This window comes from Macrobrachium nipponense, chromosome 1, assembly GCF_015104395.2.
Source record: "Macrobrachium nipponense isolate FS-2020 chromosome 1, ASM1510439v2, whole genome shotgun sequence".
NCBI classification, from domain to species: Eukaryota; Metazoa; Arthropoda; class Malacostraca; order Decapoda; family Palaemonidae; genus Macrobrachium; species Macrobrachium nipponense.
The window spans coordinates 52,292,859-52,317,572 of record NC_087200.1 but is presented as its reverse complement, the minus strand read 5'-3'; the positions used below and the strand labels follow the sequence as shown (position 1 = coordinate 52,317,572).

Here is a 24,714-nt window from a genome sequence, read left to right as displayed (position 1 = left end):
AATTTCGCCTGGGAAATATCTTGGCTACTCAGAGCACAATGTGAATAAACTATATGCAGGCCTAATTCTTCTCATTGTTAAACCTGCAGTGTGAATTGTAGACCATTGTGAGTTCAAATCATTAAATAAAAAATATATTTTTCCATGTGATAAATACAGTTTGGTATAGGCCTAGACCAGTTTCCTGCCTTCTTATGAAACATATTACAAATGAAAGTAGGCTTCACGGTCCATTTCACAAATAACTGACCAACCTCCAGTTCTAATATTGCATGAGTAGACATCTATCTCTCTTTAGGAGGTAATAAGTCCTTTACGCCTTATTGTTCTTTCCTATTATTAAGTGAACTGCTGCAGCAGCTAGTCTGTATAGCTCCACCTCTTCAAAAGCCAGCGTAGTTTCCATCTGAGCCATGTAGTGTTGCAACAATGAAGGCTAGGTGAGAACCGAGGACAATGACCTAAGTTGACAGTCCGACTAACTGTTCTTTGTTTTTCATGTGGTTGCCTATCCGTCGAACGTTCGGGGGCGAACTGACAGGTAAATCTGATTGTGAATAGTACCTGGCCTTAGAGAAAGTATAGTATCCAAAATGATGAACCAATATATTTAATATTAGCTCCTTGTAACACAATGGATGGTTATAATAAAGTAGCTTTTAATTCTATTTAAGGTCTTGACAGATTTTGGGGCTTGCATAGGTGTATAGTTCCCCTCCATTTGTCTGTCTGTGTATGTCTGTCAGTCAGTGTTTGTCATGTGCACTTTGTCATTGTAACTCTGAAATGTTTAAAGGGATTCTAGGTAAACTTGGGGCAAACCTATACCATCTTGCATAGGTATGCATGCAGGAAGATTTTCTTCTTTGTCATTATAACTAGAGGCAGTCCCCGGTTATGGGTGGACTCTGTTATCGCTGATCTGGGTTTTTGGTGATTTATGGTGCCCTAACAGGCCGCCATAAGGAGCCTTATGGCACGCCATAAAGTGCCAATAATGAGTTATGGTGCCATAACATACCTAACAGAGGTGCCATAAGCACCATTAGGGTGCCATAAATCACAGAGTTTTGGCTAATGGCGGCTTTCGCTTATCAGCACCCCTCCGAGAACGGGACGCCCGCCGATAACGGGGGACTGCTTGTACTGTATGGACACAGGAATTTCAGTCAAACTTGGCACAATGAGAGGTTGTCGTGGATAGATGTTGAAAAGTAAATAGTTTATCAGTCAGTCACATTTACTCTTATCATCATAACTCCTTCATGTTAAAGAGTTTTGAGTCAAACTGTGTACTACTTAGTTTTGCTAGTTTTTGGTGAATAAATTTGAAAAGCTCCGTAAGATCAGATTTGATGTAAGTTGATGGCACTGTAAGTTTAGGACGCACTGTACCAACATATCCAACCACAGCATTTTTTATTGATGTATTCATCTAAGCGTGTATGTTCTTATTCACAAGGATTTATATATTTTTGCATGGATTATATACAGCTGTAGATTGACTTGTATACTGAACTTAATTTTCCTGGTATCCTTTTAGTAGAAGTTCAGAAATTCATACACCATGTCATGACAAAACTAAATAGTAGATTCACCTATGTAGACATTTCAAACTTCACATCATTCATGGTTAGGTTAAAAAAATACATACTACAGTTGAATTAGGATAATGTGTTGTAGTGTTTATACTAAAACTGTTTTGGGTACATGTGAAGGTAATATATTATGCATAGATTTTAAGCAAGGTAGTCCCCTGGTTATCGGCGATCCGGTTTTATGGCATTTGTCTAGCCCCATAAATTTAGCGATGTATGGCGCCATAATGGGCTGAGTTATGGTTATCAGCACCATCAGGCTCCAATAATAGAACTTGGTGCCATAACTTACCTAACAGAGGGGTCATAATGGCGCTTATGGTGCCGATAACCGGTTATTAGCGTCATAAATGGCTAAGTTTCGGTTAATGGTGAGTTTTCCCTTTTTGGACCCCCGGGAATTGAAACCCCCTCCTGTAACTGGTGACTGCCAGTACAAACTATTCCTGTGTTTTTCATTGGGAAATGTAATGCTTGTTATTATTATGTGTAAACTTTCCGAGTAATTGTGGATAGTTTTATTGTAGCTTTTTTTTTTAACTTAAAAGTTATTTTTAGTTATTGTTTTATATTTATGTAGCATGACATTGCAGAATCATATACATTTGTATTACTTGGGTTCACCCGATATGATTGCACTTCTGTTATGTTTTAACTGTTTACTAAATAGGAAATTCTTTACTGCCACCCAGGACCCAATAACAGGCCCATCCGTTTTAGCGGCCTTACAACAAAAGCAGCAGAAAAACAGAAAGAGGAAATTGGATTTAAATGAGGTGAGATATATGTAAGCTTTTTACTGGTAATTTAGAATGTTATGTAATATTCTTATAGATGACTCTCATGCTCAGTTGCAGTCTTATGAAATAATAATTCATACAAGGAAAATAAAAATACCCTTTGATTTTCCAGGAGCCCTGTCTGTATCCCATAAAAATTAGTCTCACATATTTTTTTTTCTTAGTAACTATGTAAGCACAGTGTATTCTTTACTGTTGATTATGGATAGAAATATTCTGCTATAATATTTCTTGCCTAATTATATTAGTTCCAGACATTGGATGAAAAAATTTGTATTATTCTCTGAAGTAACAAGGATTATTTCAATAAAACTTTAGAAACATATATGTAGCTATAAATTTATGGACATCAGCAAAGAAGGAATTTTATAGTTTACCTGGTTGGGTTGACAGGCTTCGATATTGATATATAAAGTCATTGTAAACATTTTACCATTAGAAATATGTACACAGTCAATAACAGAGAGAGAGAGAGAGAGAGAGAGAGAGAGAGAGAGAGAGAGAGAGAGAGAACAGAGGACAGAGACAGAGACAGAGCACTGAATGGCAACTGCATTATTTGACCACCATCAAGAGTGAAATTATATATGAATTATTTAGAGAATAGTAATAAGAGAGAGAGAGAGAGAGAGAGAGAGAGAGAGAGAGAGAGAGAGAGAGAGATAACTTCTTACGATATCAAAAGATTGAAATGAACTTCTATAGACAACACTTCTTTCCCACCCATAAATACATATATCTTTTCCAGACAGAGAGAAAGAGAGGATTGAATGAAGTATCTGTTTGTCTATCAATCATTTGGCAGAGAGAGAGAGAGAGAGAGAGAGAGAGAGAGAGAGAGAGAGAGAGAGAGAGAGAGTGTTCATTTCATAGAAAATGGTTGAGAAATGTATTACAAGGAGTAGGAAAGTTGAAATAGAGACAGTCCCCAGTTATTGGCAGACTCGGTTAATGGCAATCTAGTTTTATGTCGCTTGTCTAGCCCAATAAAATCGGTGCCATAATGGTTGGTGTCGGTTTTTGCTTATCAGCACCCTCCAAGAACAGAACCTCCATGATAACTGGGGACTGCCTGTACTGTATTGTCCCCCCCCCCCCCCCCCCCCCCCCTTTTTTTTTTTTTTGTCGCAAAACTTTGTTTTTAAATATGTTTATATTAATATACATCTGGATAAATTTTTGCCTCCTTCAAGAGAGGGATGCATCTAGCATGATAAGATTCAGCTAATTTCTGGGAAGCCTGCACCATTACAGGAAGAAGAACCTCGACGAGCTTCAATTGGTTCGATAAGTGGCTTGGCAGACATAGAAATACCAAATATAATCCCAACTCAGCATACAGCACCAAGGCAGACAGGCTCTTTAGCGACGCATTCGGATGATCATTCCATAACACGTATAAAAAACATGAAGATGATCGAATTAGGGAAATATAGAATAAAACCATGGTATTTTTCTCCATATCCACAGGTAAGAATCATTTAGAAGTATCACATTTGCTAGAAAAAGTAGATGGTAATAGTATTTTTTCCCTGTTATGGATTCTCATATAACAATTGCATGTCCCTTTCTTGCTCTCTGTCCTACTAGATTGTGTGATTTTTGGCTATGTAATCCATCTTTTTTTATATTGTATTCTTTGAATTTTGTGTTCCCATTTTTAACTCTAAACTGTTATCTATTGCTTCCATTGTGAAAAATTGTTTTGTTCAAGCCATTAATCCCCTCAAGTAGGATTCCTTTACGGGGTGAGGGGATAAGGGACCCTGACTTCTGTGGGGGTGTAATACTACTCCCACAGGTCCCTTGGGTCCTGACAGAATGTCCTACAACCCCTTCTCTCATACTCTTCATTCCTCCCTCTTCTACTTTTTTCAACTTTTTCTCAAATCTCTCCCATTTGCCTCTAAATGTCTCTCTGTCCTCTTCCCTGTTTAAGTGAAGACTGCCTTGACGGAGTTACGCATTTCCAACCTATGGTTGAAACTGTGTAACGGGCAAGAGGGCTTTCGAACTGGGAGAATTATCTCCTAGTTTGAATCTAAATGTCTCAATTTTTCTCTTACTTGATTATTTTTCAATCTTACTTTCTAACACTCAGTTGCTCCCCCTAGTTGTCCTCCTCCTTTTCACTAAAACTCTCGTCCAGGTTAGGTAGGAGCTGGGTCTCTGAACTCAGGCTTTACCTTGTTCCAAATGGCAGGGACTGTAGTGGTTTGGTCTGCCACTTGAATATGTTTGGACCCTGAGGATATTGATGTGATTTTTACATCAGTATTTATTGGGGCGGGACTACCTATGGGGACTTACCTACGGAATCCTGGGAGGCATAGTCTCCACAGTAGGACTCTTGGCAATTTATCCAGATTGCCCTCTAAAATAACTAGCTATGCCCTCGGTCCAATCAAGTGGGTTTTGCTTACACTTGAGCCAATCATGTTATGATAGAACCATCCCTTTGGGGTAGGGTAAGGAGTGGACATATGGGAGTTGGTCTCTGCTATGTGTCTTTGGTGAAGGGGGAGTCTGTGGGAGGAGACCCAGTTTTTTTCATGACTTGCAGTTAGTTTCTCTGTAATAAAAAAAAAAAATATGGAAATAGACTGTGGAACACAATCCCCCGGAAAATGTGACCCCTTGACACTAAATTCCCATTTGATCCTGGACACGAATAAAGACACGTACTATTTGGATACTTCAATTCAAAATATACCAATTATGGAGCCTTTTATTAGGCCTAAAAGATTTGTCAAAAGAAAATTCCAACCTACCCCTACTCTAGCTCTATTTGATTCACTTTTTGGAAAGGACAGTTGGGCTAGATTTTTGACAATAGAAAGTGAAAAAAAAAATGTCAAATTTAAAATTAGAAAATTATTTACTGACCCGATACCCAACAGAAAACATAAAGTTTCATCAAACACAAACAAATACTTGGATAGTGGAAACCACTACTAAGGCTCAATCAGAAAAGTACTTACAAATTACAAATGTAGATAACACTAAAATAAAAGTCACTAGACATAGTAAGCTTAACAGTATATATGGTACTATAGTCTTGCCAAATAATGATGATGAACAAATTGATATAAATATTTTGATGGACTTACTTAAGAAAAGATATAAAAACATTGCAAAATGTGAAATCTATGATATTCCAAGTAGAAAATATTCAAACATAAGAATACATGTAGCTAAACTAAAATATGAAGGAAACAAACTCTCTTTAACAATTAAAGTTTTATGGCAGACAAGAGAGTTGAGACCATATATCCCTAAACCACTATAATGCAAATCGTAATAAATATGGCCATTCAAGTAAAAATTGTAGAGAAGCTCCAAGATGTGCATGTTGTGGATCATACAACCACAACAAAATGGGGCTGTGAAAACCCAGTTTGTATAAATTGTGGTCAAAATCATCACTCAAGATCAAAAGAATGCACATATTACTTATACAACACTGAACTAAAAATCTTACAAGAAAGAAGTGGAATGTCAATAAGAGAAGCTAGGATAGAACTAAAAGTAAAAGGTTTACAAGATCCAGCAAGGAAAAACACATATAAAGAAGTAGTAAATAAAGAAGTGCAAAACCAAACTAGTAGTAAATAAAGAAGTACAAAACCAAATTCCTACAAAATTATACAGCACAAAGCAAACAGAAAATACACATACTATAATGGACCAAAATTTGAGTGCAGAAGCTACAGAACTTACAAATAACCCAAATTTATATAATATATTACCAACACCAGAAATGCATGAAGACAGGACGATGAATTTGGAGGACAAGCAAAATACAAGAGCCAAGTCAAAAGACAAAAAAAGATTACTTGAAACAACTCCACCCAAGTCCAAAAAACAAATTATACAATCAATAAGACCAATAATCTATATGGCAAAAAATGAATACCAACAAGACAAAGTCAATGAAAATTGCTTGCAAACAAAAAAGTGAAAAAAGAGAAACCCAAATATAAGAGAAAGTTAAAATATCAGATAAAAATGAAGAAAGTATTGAAATAGAACCCAAGATAAAAAAGCCATTAAAATGCACCTCTAATAAAAAGAACAATTGAGATTCTTCAGCCAATAAAGGAAACAGCAGTAGAAATACATAACCCACCAAAAGAAGAACAAAGTACAGCAAAATTATACAACTTCAATAAAATACAAAGTACAGGAAAACAAATAAAGATAATAAAACAGGATCCAAAACACTCTTAAAATGTCTATTTTACAGTGGAATATTACAGGGTGCATATCAAATAATGAAAACTTAAAATCATTAATTAGAGAATGTAATGCAAATATCATTTGCTTACCGGACACTAAAATAGTTAATAAGGTTCTTTATGCTGGTATAGATTATAAAGTATGGCAATCAACACAAATTTTAAATGACAACAGTCAAGGAGGAATCGCAATCATAACAAATTCTTGAAGTAAATGCCAACCTATTAGTATTAACTTGATAATACAGGCATGTGCAGTTCAAGTATTCCTGGAGAAAAAAAAATAACCATATGCTCAATATAAATGGAACTGTCTTTAGAAAGTCACTTAATAGATAATCTTGGAAATAATAGACCATTACAAGTGGAAGATTTAGAAAGTCTAATAGAACAGTAACCAAAACCTTACTTATTAGTAGGTGACTTTTAACACCAAGCATCCCATGTGGGGAAGTACATCATCTGACAGGAGAGGAAATATTTTCCTAGATTTTATAGATAATAAGAATTTGATTATTTTAAATGATGGCTCTCCAACAAGATTTGATGTTTATCATAATAATACCACATCTGCAACAGACATCACTTTATGTTCCCCAGAAATTACTACAGATTTCAGTTGGAAAGTAAATAATAATATAACATATGTACCGAAGAGGAAAATGGAGGAAGCAAATTGGAATTTATATAAAGAGAATACAGTAATTAACAAAAAATTATCAGACTTAACAAACCACATAGATGCTTATGAACATCTAGTAAAAACAATAGATGATAAAGCAAATGAAATTATTCCAGTTACCTCAGGCAATCTGACTAGACCACTGGCACCCTGGTGGAATGAGGATTGTAAAGTAGCAAGGAAGATTTCGAGAACGTGCTTTAGAAGATATCTGAGACATAAATGTGATGCCAATAGAATTGCATATTTGAGAGCTAAAGCAAAGCAAAATAGAATATTCAAAATAGCCAAAAGAAATTCATGGAAAAACTATATTAATAGTATAAATTCCAAAACTCAAGACAAAGAAATTTTGGAAAAAAAATAAACTGCAGGGTAGATATCGGCCAGAACCATTACCTATATTGAAAATAGAAAACAACTATATTTCAAACCCCAAATTAGTAGCAAATGCATTGGGTACATTTTTCGCCAAAACAACGAGTATCTCAAATTATACAAAGAAATTCCAATTAAAAATTGAGAATATGTTCCAATGCCAATAAAATCTAATAATCAGGAAATCTATAATCTTCCTTTCACTATGGAAGAACTGGAAAATGTCCTGAAACTTGCAAGTCCAACAGCTCCAGGGGAAGACAATATTAGATATGAAATGATAAAAAAATTTACCAGATGAAAGCAAAACCTTTTCATTAGAAATTTTAAACGAATTATGGCATTCACACAGCATGCCTAAAACCTGGAAAGAATTTAATCATACCAGGCTTAAAACCAGGAAAAGATCCAGTGTCAATAAGCAGCTATAGGCCAATAGCCCTTATTAATTGTCTAAGTAAGATATTTGAAAAAAATGGTGAATAATAGATTAATATGGGTATTAGAAAACAGACAGCTATTGTCAAACAGACAGTTTGGATTCAGTCTCTCAACTGACCAATGGATAAGACTGCTTCCAAACCAACTCTATGACTGACTATCATGACTCTCGGTAACAGACTCGGCACTCAGTGATCGCTACAACAGACAATACCCATATGCTTACGCCGGCCATCAAACCACTCCCATTCATCCCTCCACCAGTTTTGCTCTCTCTCTCTCTCTCTCTCTCTCTCTCTCTCTCTCTCTCTCTCTCTCTCTCTCTCTCTCATGCAACCCTCAAAGAGGTTGTCAAATTTAAATTACCATTATCACTCCATAAGATCAAAGTATCATGTAAGCTCAAATATTTTCTGGCTATGCTCCCACTACAAAGCGGTTTGTAGTTAGCCTACAGGGCTGCATTATTTTGCTGCTAGGCTGAAAGATCTCCCAATACATCATCATTTTTTGCACAATATAAAACTTTAATTGCCTGTTCTATAAATATAGAGGTATTTGTGGTAATAAATATTTTTACTCTGGTACACAGCTTTTTTTTGTGAATGATCTGTGGATGAAAATCTATTTTCAAAAGTAGAGACTTTATCATGATTGAAAATTTCCGTCTTTTTACAATCTTTGAATGTTACGGCAGCTGTCGGATAAAATCAAGATTAGGGTGTGAATTTCTTAGAGAATTAACTTGAATACTATGGTCCCTTCATATTTTATCTAGTATGTATGGTGAAGCACGATCTTGGCAGCCATATTACCCTGTTTCCCAGGTATCTGTGCACTGACTTGCTGCTTTTTCTTCTGCCTTTCCCCATCACAAGTCCATCACCAATACTATAATTCTCTCTCTCTCTCTCTCTCTCTCTCTCTCTCTCTCTCTCTCTCTCTCTCTCTCTCTCTCTCTCTCTCTCTCCTTCCTTTTCTAAAAGATACTTTAAATATATATTATCACTCAATCTCCCAAGAAAATATAATGAATTAAGTAGCTATAAATAGCCCAATGCTTTCACGTAAGCAAATTTTGTTCTCTCTCGATTGATTGAGATCTCCACTTCTAAAACATATTTGAAAAAACATTATCACTCAATCTCTCAAAGTAAGTATAATGAATTATCTCTATAAATAGGCCTATTGCTACTCTCTCTCTCTCTCTCTCTCTCTCTCTCTCTCTCTCTCTCTCTCTCTCTCTCTCTCTCTCTCTCTCTCTCTCTCTCTCTCTCTCAATATTGCATTCATTACTTATTGTTCCCCACAATCTCCATTGGTATTGCCATAATTCTAAATCATTTTCTCATTAATTAAGACCCCTTTCCAATTACGCATGAATTTTACGACATTTTAGTGTCTTAACATCACTTATGAGTAAGGCTTCACAGTAGGTTTTAAAGAAGGATGGTTGATATTCTACTCAGGACTGACGCTATCAAACCAACATAAACAAACAATATAGAGGCTGTTACTAAATGATTACACTTTCTGGTTTAAAGTTACTGGAAATCTAAACATCAACAAACACGATTTTGAAGCTCTGCTCACTTTCTAGAGTTGCCAGCTGTGTCATTATTGAGCAATATGTGTCTGAAGATTTAAGAATACTGTATCTTTACTTTTCTTGTCAATTGTACTATGTAGGTGTTACTGTTTTTCATTTGCTTACAGTACTGAATACTATATTGAATTTATACTACTCAGTATGCTATTTATTGATCATTTGTCTATGGTAAGTCTTAATTGTGATAAATCAGTTTTATTGGACTCCTGATGGCATGGCTCATTGCAGAAATTTTGCTTTTGAAGGAGCTGTATTTTTGGATGTTTCAGGGAAGAACTGTGTAGTGGACTGTATTTATGCATCAGTGCTGTATTGCTGCTGTGCGCATTGATTCTGTTTTGTGTATCTACATAAGGGAAGCAAAGTAAATGGAAGGTTATGAAGGTTTTAGGCTTGGGATTGATCCTCTCCTTGGTATGCATTTCTTGAGTTGCTCCTTTCCTTAGGGTTTGTTACAGTGGAATCACTGCACATGAACTCAAGTTGTTAGAAAGATATAACTTGGACCCTTGCTGATTTTCCAGAGAAAAAAGGTAACTCTTGATGATGGCTAAAATACAGTTTCAAGATTATGAAAAAATTTACAAAATCATCCAATACCAGTGAAGGTTATGCCACTAGTAGATGTAATAGGTACAGAGAGAATAAAGTAGTCTTGGTTCAAGTGCGCACTAGGATATTCTGATGCAGAAATTCTGTCATGTTTAGATCTTCAATTTTGGGGAAATAGTTGATATTTTGAGATCTTAGTATACGTTTATTACATAAGAATAATTTTAATTTTTTTAGACTGTAGTGTATATGTTTTTCTTATTCTGCTAATTTTTCTTATTTTTTATTTACAGGAAATAACAGAGCTGGATTGTGTATATATATGTGAATTTTGTTTGAAATACCGCAAAAGCCGGAAATGCCTGCAGAGACACCTGGTAAGGATACTCAATTTATTCTGTTAAATTTTTGTAATAGCCAAGTTTAGTACCCTTTGATTTTACATTTGGTTATTTTTTAATATTGGTTATTCAGTAAGGGGATTATTTTGTTACTTGTATAATGATGCACATACAACTTGAGTGCCAGACACTTAATCCCGGAAAGAGGAGAGAAAACTATAACATATGTTACAAGGTTATTTTATATACAGTCACCTCTCAATTAAAACAAGGTTTTGTACATGAACTTCCCTGACAGATATATACTTAGCTATAGTCTCCGACGTTCCCGACAGAATTTCAAATCTCGCGGCACACGCGACAGGTAGGTCAGGTGGTCTACCTTACCCGCCGCTGGGTGGCGGATGTACGAACCACTCCCGTAAGCTTGTCAGATTTTTCTCTGTCGCGGGAACGATAACAACTGTTGTCGGTTCCTCTCGATAGTTTTTCGATTCTCGCTTGCCTGGAGTTAATTTGGACTTCTTTTGGTGACGTATTCGCTTTGTTTGGCTTGGCATACGCTGATTGTGGACCGGTTTGATTTTGAGTTTGATTTTCTTTAACGATGTCTGATCTAGAATCGGTAGTTAAAACTTCGGTGTTGTTTAGGGTTTGCGTGAATGAAGGATGTAAGGTGAGGTTGCCGAAAGCGTCGGTAGACCCCCACACGGTTTGCATGAAATGCAGGGGGAATGATTGTGCGTTTGCTAACCCTTGTAGTGAATGTAAGGGATTGAATGAAGAAGAATATAAGGCTCTCTCTTCTTATGTTAGGAAGTTGGAACGTGATAGAGTGCGTAAGGCTTCCTCTAGAAGTTCTAGCAGATCTAGAATGAGTGAGTTGGATGTGGATCCTAATAGTACTAACGTAGAATTAGAACCTTCTTCCCAAGTTGCAGCCCCGGCTCCCCGCACCGAAGCCGGAGATTCGCCTTCGGAGGCGGCAGCTCTGAAAGCCAAGAATCGTTCTGTGGATCAGAAGATTCGTCAGTTGGAAGGTAAGGAGAGTGTTAGTGACTCAGTGCAGTGTCCCCAGTGTTGTGGAGGGTGCGTCTGACCGGCTCCTTAGTGCCTCTAGGCCTAGACCTCTTCCAGACTCCCAGTTCCAGTGGAGTAGGAAAGTCGAAAAGCCGCAGGAGGGCTAGGGAGAGCCCCCACGGTCATGCGTCCCCTCGGCAGATCCTGAAGTACGCTCCCAGGCTGCCTCGGATCGCTACAAGAAGGAGCTCCTACGCCAATGCTTCTCCTCTTCGTCGTCTCCCTCTCCGAAGAGAGGTTGGAACTCCCCGGATGCGTCGCGCCCGTTGAAGAGGGCTTGGAAGGCTCCCTGCAGTCCTTTGGCTTCTAGTCCGGAGGTTTTCCCGGAAGAATCGTCGGTGGAGGCGAAGAAACACAAGAAATCCTGTGATCGTTCTTCTTCTCGCGCTCCGCGCTCGGCGCCTGCTTCCGAGGAAGAATTAGAAGATTCTCCTACGAGAGTACTCGCGGGACTTCAAGCTCAGATCACGGCGCTAGCAGACTCTCTAGCAGTTAGATCACGTAGGAAGAAGGACGTTTCTCTTCCGATCAAGAGATCTAGGCGCCGCTCATTCAGAGGATCGTTCTCCTTCATATGCGGAGGTTTCGTATGAAGGTGGGGGCTCGCGTGAGCGCCACTCGCTCGCGGGAGCGCCCTCACTCGCGTGAGCGCCCTGCGCTGCCTGGCTCTCTTTCAATTTCAAGGCGCCAAACATCGGTAGGACGCTCTATGGAGAAAGAAGTTTTTTCTCCAGATTGGATTCCCGCTTCCGGTAAGCGCACTGCACCTGCTCATCACGCGATTTCTTCAACTCCCTCGCGTGAGACTTCTCCTCAGCAGCCTCAAGATTATAGAAGGCGCCCTTATACAAGTAGGCGTTCTTCTTCCAGATGTCACTCTCCTCGAGTATCGGATCGTGACTTCTCTCCTGACAGGCATCTAGAGTCTGGTAGGAGTCGGTGTGAATGATAGAACGGCCTATGTTAGCGCTCCCACCCGCAAGGTAGGCGCCAAGAGCCTACTGCACATAGCTCTCCTAGTAGGCGCTCGTTCTCTTTTAAGGCGTCATACTCCTGATTATTCTCCTAAGGGCAGACAACAAGAGTCTTTCAAGCGCCCTTCTCCGTGTAGGCGCTCTCCCGCTTCTAGGCGCACTTCTCCTGACCGTTTGTCTCTTGGTAGGCACCAGGAATCCCGGAAGCGCCCTTCTCCAAGTAGGCGCTCGTTAGTTTGAAGCGCCCTTCTCCTGAATGTTACCTCTTGTTAGACGTCAAGAGTCTCGCAAGCAGCCTTCTCCTAGTAGGCGCATTTCGCCTTCCAGTCGAACTTCCGTTGATCGTACGCAACTGGACAGGTATGGAGAGCCGCGCAAGCGCTCTGCTCTCGATAGGCGCTCTTCTCCTGCAGCCGCTCGCCCCAGGATAGGGCATAGAGTATAGTAGGCGCTCGCCTCCTCGTAAGCGCCCTGCGGATTTTTCCGAGAATTCTCGGAGTAGGAGCCCTACCTCTCCTTCGGCTGAGATTCCGTATACCTCGAAGAGGGAGTCTCATCGTATACTTCCCAGATCTTCTCATCGTTCTCCAGTGGATGTGAACTCTTCTAAGAGAGGGCGTTCTCCAACCTCTCGCTCAACTCCTGCTAGGATCCCTTCGTCACCTAAGGATCTTCCGCGCTCGCCTCGACAAGACGTCCTAGAAGGTTCGGATGAGGAACCGAACACTTGCTGCTGTCTTCTTACAGAAGCTTACAGAGCTACTCTTTTACAAGTTTTTGGGGATTCCCTTACGCCTACGGCTCCTCCTTCTCCTCACTCACTTTTTCAACGGCGAAGACAGCGAAGAGTTCTTCTTGTGTGAGGATGAAGCCAACTCTTTCTATGAAGAAGGCACTGAGGAGTTTTGGTTCCTGGATGGCTTCCAAAGAAGAAGCGGGGAAAACGATGTTCGCTTTTCCTCCTTCGAAGTTATCAGGACGCGCTGGTTTCTGGTACGAAACAGGAGAGCCCTTAGGATTGGGTCTACCGTCTTCGGCTGATTCGGATTTTTCGGCACTGGTAGATTCGACAAGGAGAACTGCCCTTAACTCTGCTAAGACGACTTGGCAATGAACGAATTGGATCATTTGCTCAAAGGTATGTTTAGAGTGCTAGAAGTATTTAACTTCCTTGATTGGTCGTTGGGAGTCCTAGCCAAGAAAATTGAAGTGCCAGAGTCAATTTTCACCAGATGATCTTATGTGTGTTTTGTCTTGTATGGACAAGTCAGTAAGAGACGGAGCGAGTGAAATCGCCTCCCTTTATGGGGCCGGCATCGTGAAGAAGAGGTCGGTTTACTGTTCCTTCTTAACGAAGTCGGTCTCCCATGCTCAGAGGTCTTCTTTGCTGTTTGCTCCTCTGTCTACTCAGTTGTTCCCGAAACACGAGTGCAGGACATTTCGAGGTCACTTTCGGCCAAAGCCACCCAGGACCTTTTTGGCACAGTCGGCAAGAAAACCTCGCCCTTCCTTCCCTACCAAGGCTAAGAAGGAAAAGGCAAGTGTTCGAGAACCCTTTCGAGGGGCATCTTCATCAAGAACCTCTACGTAGAGTCGTAGACCTTCAAGAAGGGGTAAGACTTTCGCCAAGTCTGTTAAAGCCCCCAAAATAACTTGCAAGTCCTTCAAACAACGGTGGGCGCCAGACTCTTAGAGTTTGCAGAAGTCTGGGCCCAAAAAGGGGCGGATCCTTGGACCCTTTCTATTTTGAGGAGAGGTTACTCATCCCTTTCGTCGAAAGACTCCCTTGACGACCATCCAAGGGAACTGACGGCCAGGTACAGAGACCACCCCATCATGAATCAAGCTCTCCATCTGCAAGTAGATCAGATGCTGGAGAAGGGGGCTATCGAACTAGTGACAGACCATCATTCATCGGGCTTCTACAACCGCCTTTTCCTAGTTCCGAAGTCCTCAGGGGATGGAGACCGGTGTTGGATGTAAGCGCCCTGAACTTCTTCGTAGAAAAGAAGAAGTTCACGATGGAAACGCCTTCATCAGTGCTGGCAGCGCTTCGTCCAGGGGACTGGATGGTTTCCTTGGATTTTCAGGACGCTTACTTCCACGTACCGATCCATCCTTCCTCGAGGAAGTTTCTCAGATTCATGATGGGGGGGAAATTTTTCAGTTCAGGGCTCTGTGTTTCGGCCTCTCGACGGCCCCTCAAGTGTTCACGGGGATTTTGAGGAATGTGGCTCAATGGCTTCATTTGAAAGGGGTGAGGATATCCATGACCTCGACGATTGGCTAATAAGGGCCAATTCAGAAGATCGTTGTTTTGAAGGACTTACAAGTAACTTTTAGAATTGACGAAGGCTTTGGGACTTCTCGTCAATTTCAAGAAGTCATCACTAATTCCCGAGCAAGAGTGTGTGTATCTCGGGATACAGATGAACTCTCTGAGTTTTCGGGCTTTTCCCTCGCAGGAAAGGATAGCCCGAGGATTCGAGAGTAACAACCTTCTTAGGGAAAGAAGTATGCACAGTGAGGGAGTGGATGAGTCTGCTGGGGACACTCTCCTCTCTGGAGCAATTCGTTTCCCTAGGAAGGTTGCACCTGAGACCGCTCCAATTCTTTCTTCATCGGAATTGGAGTCGTCGTTCTCAGGATTTGACGTTCTCCCTGTCGTTATCCCAGGACATCAAGAAACATCTATGGTGGACAGATCCCAACCTCTTTGCGAAGGGACTGTCTCTTCAATCACAGACCCCCAACCTGGTGTTGTTCTCCGACGGCGTCGGACATGGGGTGGGGTGCAACTCTTGGAACCAACGGAAGTGTCAGGTACCTGGGTGGGGGACCAGGTAGCCTGGCACATCAACAGAAAGGAGTTGATGGCTGTGTGGTTGGCTCTGAAGGCTTTCGAGCCCAAAGTCAGAATCGGTAGTGCAGGCAACGCGGACAACACTACAGCTCTGGCATACATCAGGAAACAGGGGGGGACGCATTCCTTCTCCCTGTACGAGACAGCAAGAGACCTTCTTCTGTGGGCAGAAGAAAGAGGAATCAAGCTTCTCACCAGGTTCGTGCAGGGAGAAAGGAATGTAAGAGCAGATCTCCTCAGCAGGAAAGATCAGGTCCATTCCCACAGTGGACCCTTCACTGGATGTATTGCCAGAGCCTGTGGAAGTTATGGGGCAGGCCACACATAGACCTCTTTGCCACGTCAAAGAACAAGAGGCTGGATCCTTACTGCTCTCCGATATCGGATCCAGAGGCGGTAGCAATAGATGCTCTTCTTCTACACTGGAACGGACTCGACGTCTACGCGTTTCCCCCTTCAAGATCCTGGGGCTAACTATCAAGAAGTTCGTAGAGTCCGATTCAACGAGAATGACCTTAATCGCTCCCTTTTGGCCGGCCCAAGAATGGTTCACAGAGGTACTGGAATGGTTGGTGGACCTTCCAAGATCGCTCCCGCTAAGGAGCGATCTACTCAGACAACCCCACTTCGACAGGTACCACAAAAATCTCCTCGCTCTCAGTCTGACTGGTTTCAGACTGTCCAAAGTTTGGTCAGAGCGAAAGGCTTTTCAGCAGCAGCTGCTAAAGCAATCGCAAGAGCGAGGGACCTTCCACCTTGCGTGTATACCAGTCAAAGTGGGATGTCTTCAGACGTTGGTGCAAGAGGAAGAACATTTCCTCTTCCAGTACCTCTGTGACCCAAATTGCGGATTTCCTTATTTTCCTCAAAGAAGAATGTCATCTGGTTGTGTCAACTATTAAGGGATACCGCAGTATGTTGGCGGCGGTATTTCGGCATAGAGGCTTAAATATATCCGATGATAAGGACCTGCATGATCTTATTAGATCATTTGAAACCATTAAGCGTCCTCATGTAGTACCGAACTGGAATCTAGACGTAGTCCTACAACTTCCTTGGATCGTCTAGATTCGAACCTCCTGGCTTAGCCTCTTTCAAGGACTTGACGAAGAAGGCTATCTTCCTTTTGGCCCTAGTACAGACTAAAAGAGTGAGTGAGCTCCAAGCTATTGAGGGCAATGTAGGGTTTAAGGAAGATTCTATGGTATGTTCGTTTCTTTCCAAGTTTCCTTGAACAAAGAATGAAAACCCATCACGCCCTTGGCCCAGGAGCTTTGAAGTTCGTAGTTTATCTTTTCTAGTAGGGGAAGAGCCTGAAAGAAACTCTTTGCCCTATGGAAGAATTCCTGAAGTATTTGTTCCTTAAGAGGAAAGGAACAACTTAAGGCTAATCAAGATGTACTTTGGTGCTCCGTAAAGGACCCCACTCGGCCCATGTCGAAGAATGCTCTTTCCTTTTTTCTGAGAAGCCTTATTACAGAGGCACATGTTGCCTGTAAGGAAGATCAGTTTAGACTACTGAAAGTGAAAGCTCACGAGGTGAGAGACCATCGCAACTTCGCTTGCATTCAGAAAAAATATGTCTGTGCGGAACTTGATGGAGGCGACTTTTTGGAGATGCCAATCGGTTTTCGCAAACCACTACCTACGTGATGTAAAAATCACATATGATAAATGCTTCGCCTTGGGTCCTTTCGTATCGGCGGATTCGGTGCTGGGGCAGGGAGCTGAAACTTATCCTGTGTAAATTTTTTATATGTTACCCTATATTTTATATTGTTGTTTTTTGGTTGTCTGAAAGAGGTTGCAGGAGGCACCTCTTTTTGTCGTAATATTAACCCTTTGTATTTTGGTTAGGTGGTCTGGTGGGTTTTGGCTCCTTGCAGAGGTAGTGGTAGGATCTGTTAGGTAAGCGGACAAGGTCCCTCTAACAGCATCCGACTTGGATTCTACCACAATAGGGGATCACATATCCCAGTGGTAGATCCGAGAGTCTTTCAGCATCAGGTCACGTCCTAGCTGTAGCTCTCCAGGCAATGCAGACTCAGAGATAGTATCTATGAAGTCTTCATCCTGAAAAGGTGAGAACCAAGGTTTTTATATCCTACAACATTAGTTGTTTCCCGTCTTACCTGTATTATTGAGCTGTCTCTTACCCTCCACCAAGGGTGCCAATCAGCTAAGTATATATCTGTCAGGGAAGTTCATGTACAAAATGATATTGTTAAACTACAATAAAGTTTTGTACATACTTACCTGGCAGATATATACGATTAATGGCCCACCCAGCCTCCCCTCAGGAGACAGGTGGAAGAGAAAAATCTGACAAGCTTACGGGAGTGGTTCGTACATCCGCCACCCAGCGGCGGGTAAGGTAGACCACCTGACCTACCTGTCGCGTGTGCCGCGAGATTTGAAATTCTGTCGGGAACGTCGGAGACTATAGCTAAGTATATATCTGCCAGGTAAGTATGTACAAAACTTTATTGTAGTTTAACAATATCATGTTACGTTCCTGGAGAACTTACGTTAATTAAAAAAGCTTTATAACCATATTTTTCCCATAAGAAATAACAGTAATAAGGGGGGGTTACGTTCCTGGACTTGGGGAACTCCGTACTTTTTTCGAAGTACAACTGAATTGGATAACAGTAACATCCATTTGCTTGTATTTCAACCATCGTACGATAGTAAACAATTACCTTAGTTATGTTATGAATGACGTTATGTAGACTAGGACTGATGAATTTTTATGTATAGGCAGTCCCCGGCTTATGACAGGGGTTCCGTTCTTGAGATGTGTCGTAAGCCGAAAATCACCATAAGCTGGAAAATTGTCAAAAATCCTAAGAAAACCTTACTTTTAATGCTTTGGGCTTTGGGTGTATTATAAACTATGTTAACTGTATTTTTAATGCATGTTTCATAAAAAAAACCTTCAAATATTGATTATTTTGCATTTTTGGAGTCATGCTTCTGGAACATTCATTGTAACCCTGGAAATAATTTCTGATGAATATAATTGGAAAGCGTCGTAACCTCGAAACGTTGTAAGCCAAACCCATCGTAAGCGGGAGGCTGCCTGTAATAACTTTATTTGGTATAGATTAAAGATCAGCAAGGAAATATGCTGTTAAATTTAAACCAAGTTGTAGCTGAAGCAGAGAAAGCTGTTCAAGCTTTTTTAATCAAAACTACTGGGCTTGAAACAACAAATTTTACTGTTTTTTCATGCAAATAAAAGATGAGTAACATAAAGCTCATATTATGATGAAAGCAAATGAAAATAGTGAACGGAATCATCTTTTTTTTTTATGCAATAACCATGTTCCCAATGCTATCTGTTAATAAAAAAATAATTTAGTTCACAACAAGACTTTTGCAAGTCATATATCAGCTTAAAAATTCATCTTATAATGAAAAATGACCTTGTCTCATATAAGTAAAGTATCTAGATATTCGTTTATGCTAATAGAAGCAAGAAAATTTGCATAGAATTGAGGTAAATATGGCAAAATAAACTCGTATTCACAATCAGCTGATTTCCAAACCAAAACATTGACGGCTATGTTATTATTTTATGATACAATAATATGAGAATACAAACATTATTATTAGATACAGTGAAGTAATGTATAACTTTTTAAAAGATTCGTGGAAAAGATGCATATTCGTTACGTTTGTAATAAACGTAGCCATCAGCTGCCTGACATTGCTCAATTATGCTGATGTTAGAACGAAGCTGATTCTTGTTTCGTGTCTATTTTTTTTTTTCTTGACTTAATTACTATAGTCAGAATGTATTGAACCTGCAGAATTGGCCTATATTAATAATTACTGTACTGTCATGTAGTATAGAGTATACTGTAGGGTAGGCTACAGTATTTGTATGTACAGTGGTACCTCAAGATACGAAATTAATCCTTTCCGAGGCGGCCTTTGTATCATGAGCTTTTCGTATCTTGGACCGCATTTTACATGTAAAATGGCTAATCCGTTCCAAGCCCTCCAAAAACACCCCTGTAAATTTCTTAATAAAGCTAAATTGACCTATAATCAATGAAATACTACAACAATTTGGACCATTCAATACTTAACTTAATACGTACTGCTAATATACCTGTAAATAAAGTGTATTAGTGTACATGGCATACAAGAAATACTGTATGTACATACGTATGTATGTAGTAAAATGTGGAAGCTTGCCTTTCGAGTGAGGCTATCTCCGAAAGTGGCGACAGAGGAGGAGGACAAACGGCAGATACGTACGTACACTTAACTTTACAAAACATATAAAAAAATGTAAGGAAAACATAAACTAAACTTTACGAAACACATTAACAAAACTGTAACACTTAACTTTACAAAAAACTAAAATTAAATTTTTTTTTTTAACATTTTTTTTTACTTTTTTATACTTTACGTTTTTTTTTTTTTTTATACAAAATTTCAATTTCTTCACCACTTTCAACTTTCTGTTTTTTAATATCACTTGGAGCTTCCTTTTTGCTTACTACTCCTACTAAAAGCCTCTTTAAAAAGTAACTATCCAAGGAAGATTGCTTTTGCCTACTTTTGACAATGTTCCTGAAACGACTCAGGCAAACGTCATCTAACTGTGCAAGCATACGAGCTGTGTAAGCCATTTTGGGGTGTCTCTTTTCTATGAATGATTGCACCTTATGAAAAGTAGCTAGAGCATCCTTAATTTCTGCCGTTGTCTTAGAGTCGTCGTCCTCCTCCTCACCGCTGCTAGAGAACTCCTCTTGAACGAAGTTATGTTGCATGGCCTCCAACTCCTTCAGGTTATCCGTCGTAAGCTCCTCTTGGTGCTCCTTGAGAAGGTCATTGATGTTGTCCTCGTCGACGACCAGCCCATGGACTTGCCGAGTGCAACGATCTCGTCAAGATCTGGTTGCGAAACAGTTTTAGGATCGTCAACTGTTTCAGGATCGTTAACTGTTTCTGAATCTGCAGCACCAGCTTCGCCCACGTCGAATCCCTCGAAGTCTCGGGCGGATACGGCATCAGGCTAGAGTTTCCTCCACGAGGAATTCAAGGTTCGCCTCAAAACCTCCTGCCAAGCTTGGTCGATGAGTCGGATGCATATTACGATATCAAAATGCTCCTTCCAAAATTCACGCAAGGTGAGGTTTGTGGTATCGGTGATGTCGAAACATCTCTTGAAAAGATGTTTCGTATACAGCTTCTTGAAGTTCGATATCACTTGCTGGTCCATGGGCTGGAGGAGAGGGGAGGTGTTAGGCGGAAGATAAAGAACCTTGATGAAGGAATACTCCACTAGGATATCTTCCTCTAGGCCAGGAGGGTGAGCAGGCATTTCAGAGGGAGGCGCTTCTCTTCCAAGAATTTCTTCACTGTCGGGCCGAAACAGAGATTTACCTACTCGGTGAACAAAAGTCTCGTTACCCAGGCTTTCGCATTAGCCCTCCACACCACTGGAAGCTTCTCCTTTAGCACTTTGTGGGCTTTGAAGGCATGAGGAGTCTCCAAATGATAGACAAGTAGAGCTTCACCTTGCAATCCCCACTGGTGTTCGAACAAAGTGCGAGTGTAAGCCTGTCTTTCATAGGCTTATGCCCGGGTAGCTTCTTCTCTTCCTCTGTGATGTACGTCCGACAGGCATTTTTTTCCAAAAAAGGCCAGTCTCATCACAGTTGAAGACTTGCTGAGAACTGTAGCCTTCGTTGATCGTCATCTCGTCGAACGTCTTATAAAGGTTTCGGCCGCTTTCGTGTCTGAGCTGGCAGCCTCCCCATGCCGCACCACCGAATGGATGCCAGTCCGTTTCCAGAATTTTTCAAACCACCCATAAGAAGCCTTGAAGTCTGGGGTTGGCGTCGATGTCCCTCCTCCTCTGTCGTCTTCGGCCTGGGCAATCAAATTGCCGAAAATAGCGCTGGCCTTGTGGGAGATTGCCGTCTCAGTTATCGTATCGCCAGTGATTTCTTTGTCTTTTATCCAGACAAGAAGCAGCCTTTCCATCTCGTCGTGCACGTGGCTCCTCTTGCTAGACAAAATAGTCACGCCCTTGGAAGGTGTAGCTGCTTTGATGGCTTCCTTCTGCTTAAGGATGGTGACTATTGTCGACGGATTTTGGCCATATTCCTTAGCAATCACACTCAACTGCATGCCAGCTTCATACTTCTTGATAATCTCCATCTTCGTCTCCAAAGAAAGCATCCTCTTCTTTCCGTGAACTTAAAGTTTCTTGGGACCCATGACTACATATATACTGTACATAATTAAGTTATGTAGTACGTATACGTATGTAGTTTCAAAGTATTCCATGTACAGATTGGCTAAAACAGGACTTAAAGGACTACCCATAATAAATGCAATAAAACCCAAAAACATGCTGTGGATGAGATATGTGGATGATATCCTAATATAATAAGTGGGATAATAAGTGGGGCAATATTAATGAATTTCTCTCAAAATTAAATGCATTAGTGCCCAGCATCAAATTTAAAGTTGAATGGGAAACAGACAACAAAATTCCTTTTCTTGATGTTTTAATAATCAGAGACACGACAGAATACAAATTTACCATATAAGAAAACCAACGTTCTCACTTTCATACAGTCACTACTTTAGCTATCACAACATTACTATCAAGATAGGTGTAGCTAGCAACCTGTTCTTAAGAGCCTTACAAATTTGTTCCCCAGAATTCCTGGAAAAAGAATTTGAACTAATTTGCAAGCAACTTTCGTCTTTAAAGTATCCTGACCATGTAATTGAGAAAGCAATTCACAAAGCAAATGTAATTTTCTACCGACCCCCTAAAGACAAGACCAGATACACCCAACAATAAAATAAAAATTCCTCACCTGGACACGATTAACCCTCTTACGCCGGAGCCCTAAAAATCAAAACGTCTCCCGTATGCCGGGCCTGGTTTGGAGTGAGCGCGGAAGTGGAAAAAATAATTTTTTCAAAAAATTACAGCGCGCGTACTTTTGAAGATTAAGAGTTCATTTTTGGCTCCTTTTTTTGTCATTGCCTGAAGTTTAGAATGCAACCATCAGAAATGAAAAATAATATCATTATCATATGTAAATAATGCGATATATGGTAGCGAAAAAAAAAAATTCATACATAATTGTATTCAAATCACGCTGTGCAGAAAACGGTCAAAGCTAACCAGTTACTTTTTTTTGCGTTGTATTGTACACTAAATTTCAATCATTTTGATATATAATACATTGTAAAACAATAAAAGCAACACCGGAAAAATATTATCACAAAATGATGTACGAATTCGTAACGAGCGGACGTAAAAAATGTTATTTTCAAAAATTCACCGTAATTCTAAATAATGTTCTAGAGACTTCCAATTTGTTTCAAAATTAAGACAAAATGATTGAATCTTACGATACTGTAAGAGTTTTAGATTAGAATTGCAGATTTCGACCATTTCGGACGAGTTAAATTTGACCGAATGTCGAAATTTTAATATATATATTTTGTTATATGGACATATTTCAAAGATGGAAAAAGCTACAACCTTCAATTATTTTTTATTGTATTCTTCATGAATTTGCGCACATTTTGATATATGAAACTCTATAAAAAGGCTAATATGAAAAGGAGCAAATATTAGGATAATGCCATGTACGTATTTCGGAGACTTGCGGCCGCGAATCGGCACGCGGAGTGAAGGTAAATATATTTTTCAAAAATTCACCATAAATCACAATATTGTTTTTAGAGACTTCAAATTTGTTTCAAAATGAAGAAAAACAAAAATGACAGAATATTACTAGGCCGTAAGAGTTTTAGCTTACAATTGCGTTTTTTAACTATTTCGGTAGAGTCAAATTTGACCGAACGTGGTTTTTTTTCTATTTATCGTGATTTATATGCAAATATTTCGAAAAAAGAGAAAAGCTACAACCTTCAATCATTTTTAGTTGTATTCTACATGAAATTACGCCACATTTTCATATATAAAACTTTATGTAACAGCTAATTTTAAATGGTGCAAACATTTCGACAATCGCACAAAAAAATTCTGATTTTTTCGGAAGTTACCGCGCGAACGTAATTTTTTTTTTTTCATAAATTCACCATAAATCGAAATATTGTGCTAGAGACTTCCAAGTCGTTGACAAAATGAAGGTAAATGATTGAATATTACTAGAATATAAGAGTTTTAGCTTACAATTGCGTTTTTCGACCATTTCGGTAGAGTCAAAGTTGACCGAAAGTTGAAATTTTTGCACTTAACGTTATTTATATGAAAATATTTCAAAACTGATAAAAGCTACAACCATGGGTTGTTTTTTGTTGTATTGTGCAGGAAATTGCGCACATTTCCATATATAAAACTTTATGTAACGGCAAATTTAAAAGGGTGCAAACATTAGGACAATCGCACGAAAAAATTTATCGGAAGAGTTATCGCACGAACGTAAGGAAAAAGTTTTTTCATAAATTCACCATAAATCGAAAAATTGTGCTAGAGACGTCCAATTTGTTGCAAAATGAAGGCAAATGATTGAATATTACTATAATGTAAGAGTTTTAGCTTACAATTGCGTTTCTCGACCATTTCTGTAGAGTCAAAGTTGACCGAAGGTTGAAATTTTTGCCCTTATCGTTATTTATATGAAAATATTTCAAAACTGATAAAAGCTACAATCATGAGTATTTTTTAGTTGTATTGTGCATGAAATTGCGCACATTTTCATATATAATACTTCATGTAAAGGATAATTTAAAATGGTGCAATAATTATGTCAAAGTGACGAAATAATTTCCGAGATGTGTCACTGATACTTTTTAGTGCGATAAGAAAGAAATTCGCGCTTGCGCGCCTGCGTAACGATTGTAAACAAAACAACGCCTTGATCCGTGAAACTCCCAGCATCCCCCAAGGCGCGTGATACAAAAGTTTTCGGCTGGTAGGCCCTATAAGTATTTTTTCCGGAATTTTTGAAAAAAACTTTTTTAGCCGACGTATGATACGTCCAATCGGCATACGGGAGACATTTTGACTCGACGTTTAATACGTCCAATCGGCGTAAGAGGGTTAAGAGAGTAACCCACACCCTCGGAAAATCTAACCCTTTTGCATTTACTTACCCAAACACCTTAGCCAAATCCCTGATTAACATCCAACAAGAGACATC

The 24,714-nt window shown here is 39.8% G+C and overlaps 1 protein-coding gene across 1 annotated transcript in view; it reads left to right on the top strand.

Moving 5' to 3' along the window:
* The window catches only part of LOC135218786 (histone acetyltransferase Tip60-like), a 179,095-nt gene that overhangs the window by 114,522 nt on the left and 39,859 nt on the right, over positions 1-24,714 (top strand). The window contains exons 4-6 of the mRNA XM_064255236.1: positions 2,291-2,374; positions 3,638-3,868; positions 10,592-10,675. Coding sequence (XP_064111306.1) covers positions 2,291-2,374; positions 3,638-3,868; positions 10,592-10,675 — 399 coding nt within the window. The remainder of the gene's footprint in view (positions 1-2,290; positions 2,375-3,637; positions 3,869-10,591; positions 10,676-24,714) is intronic.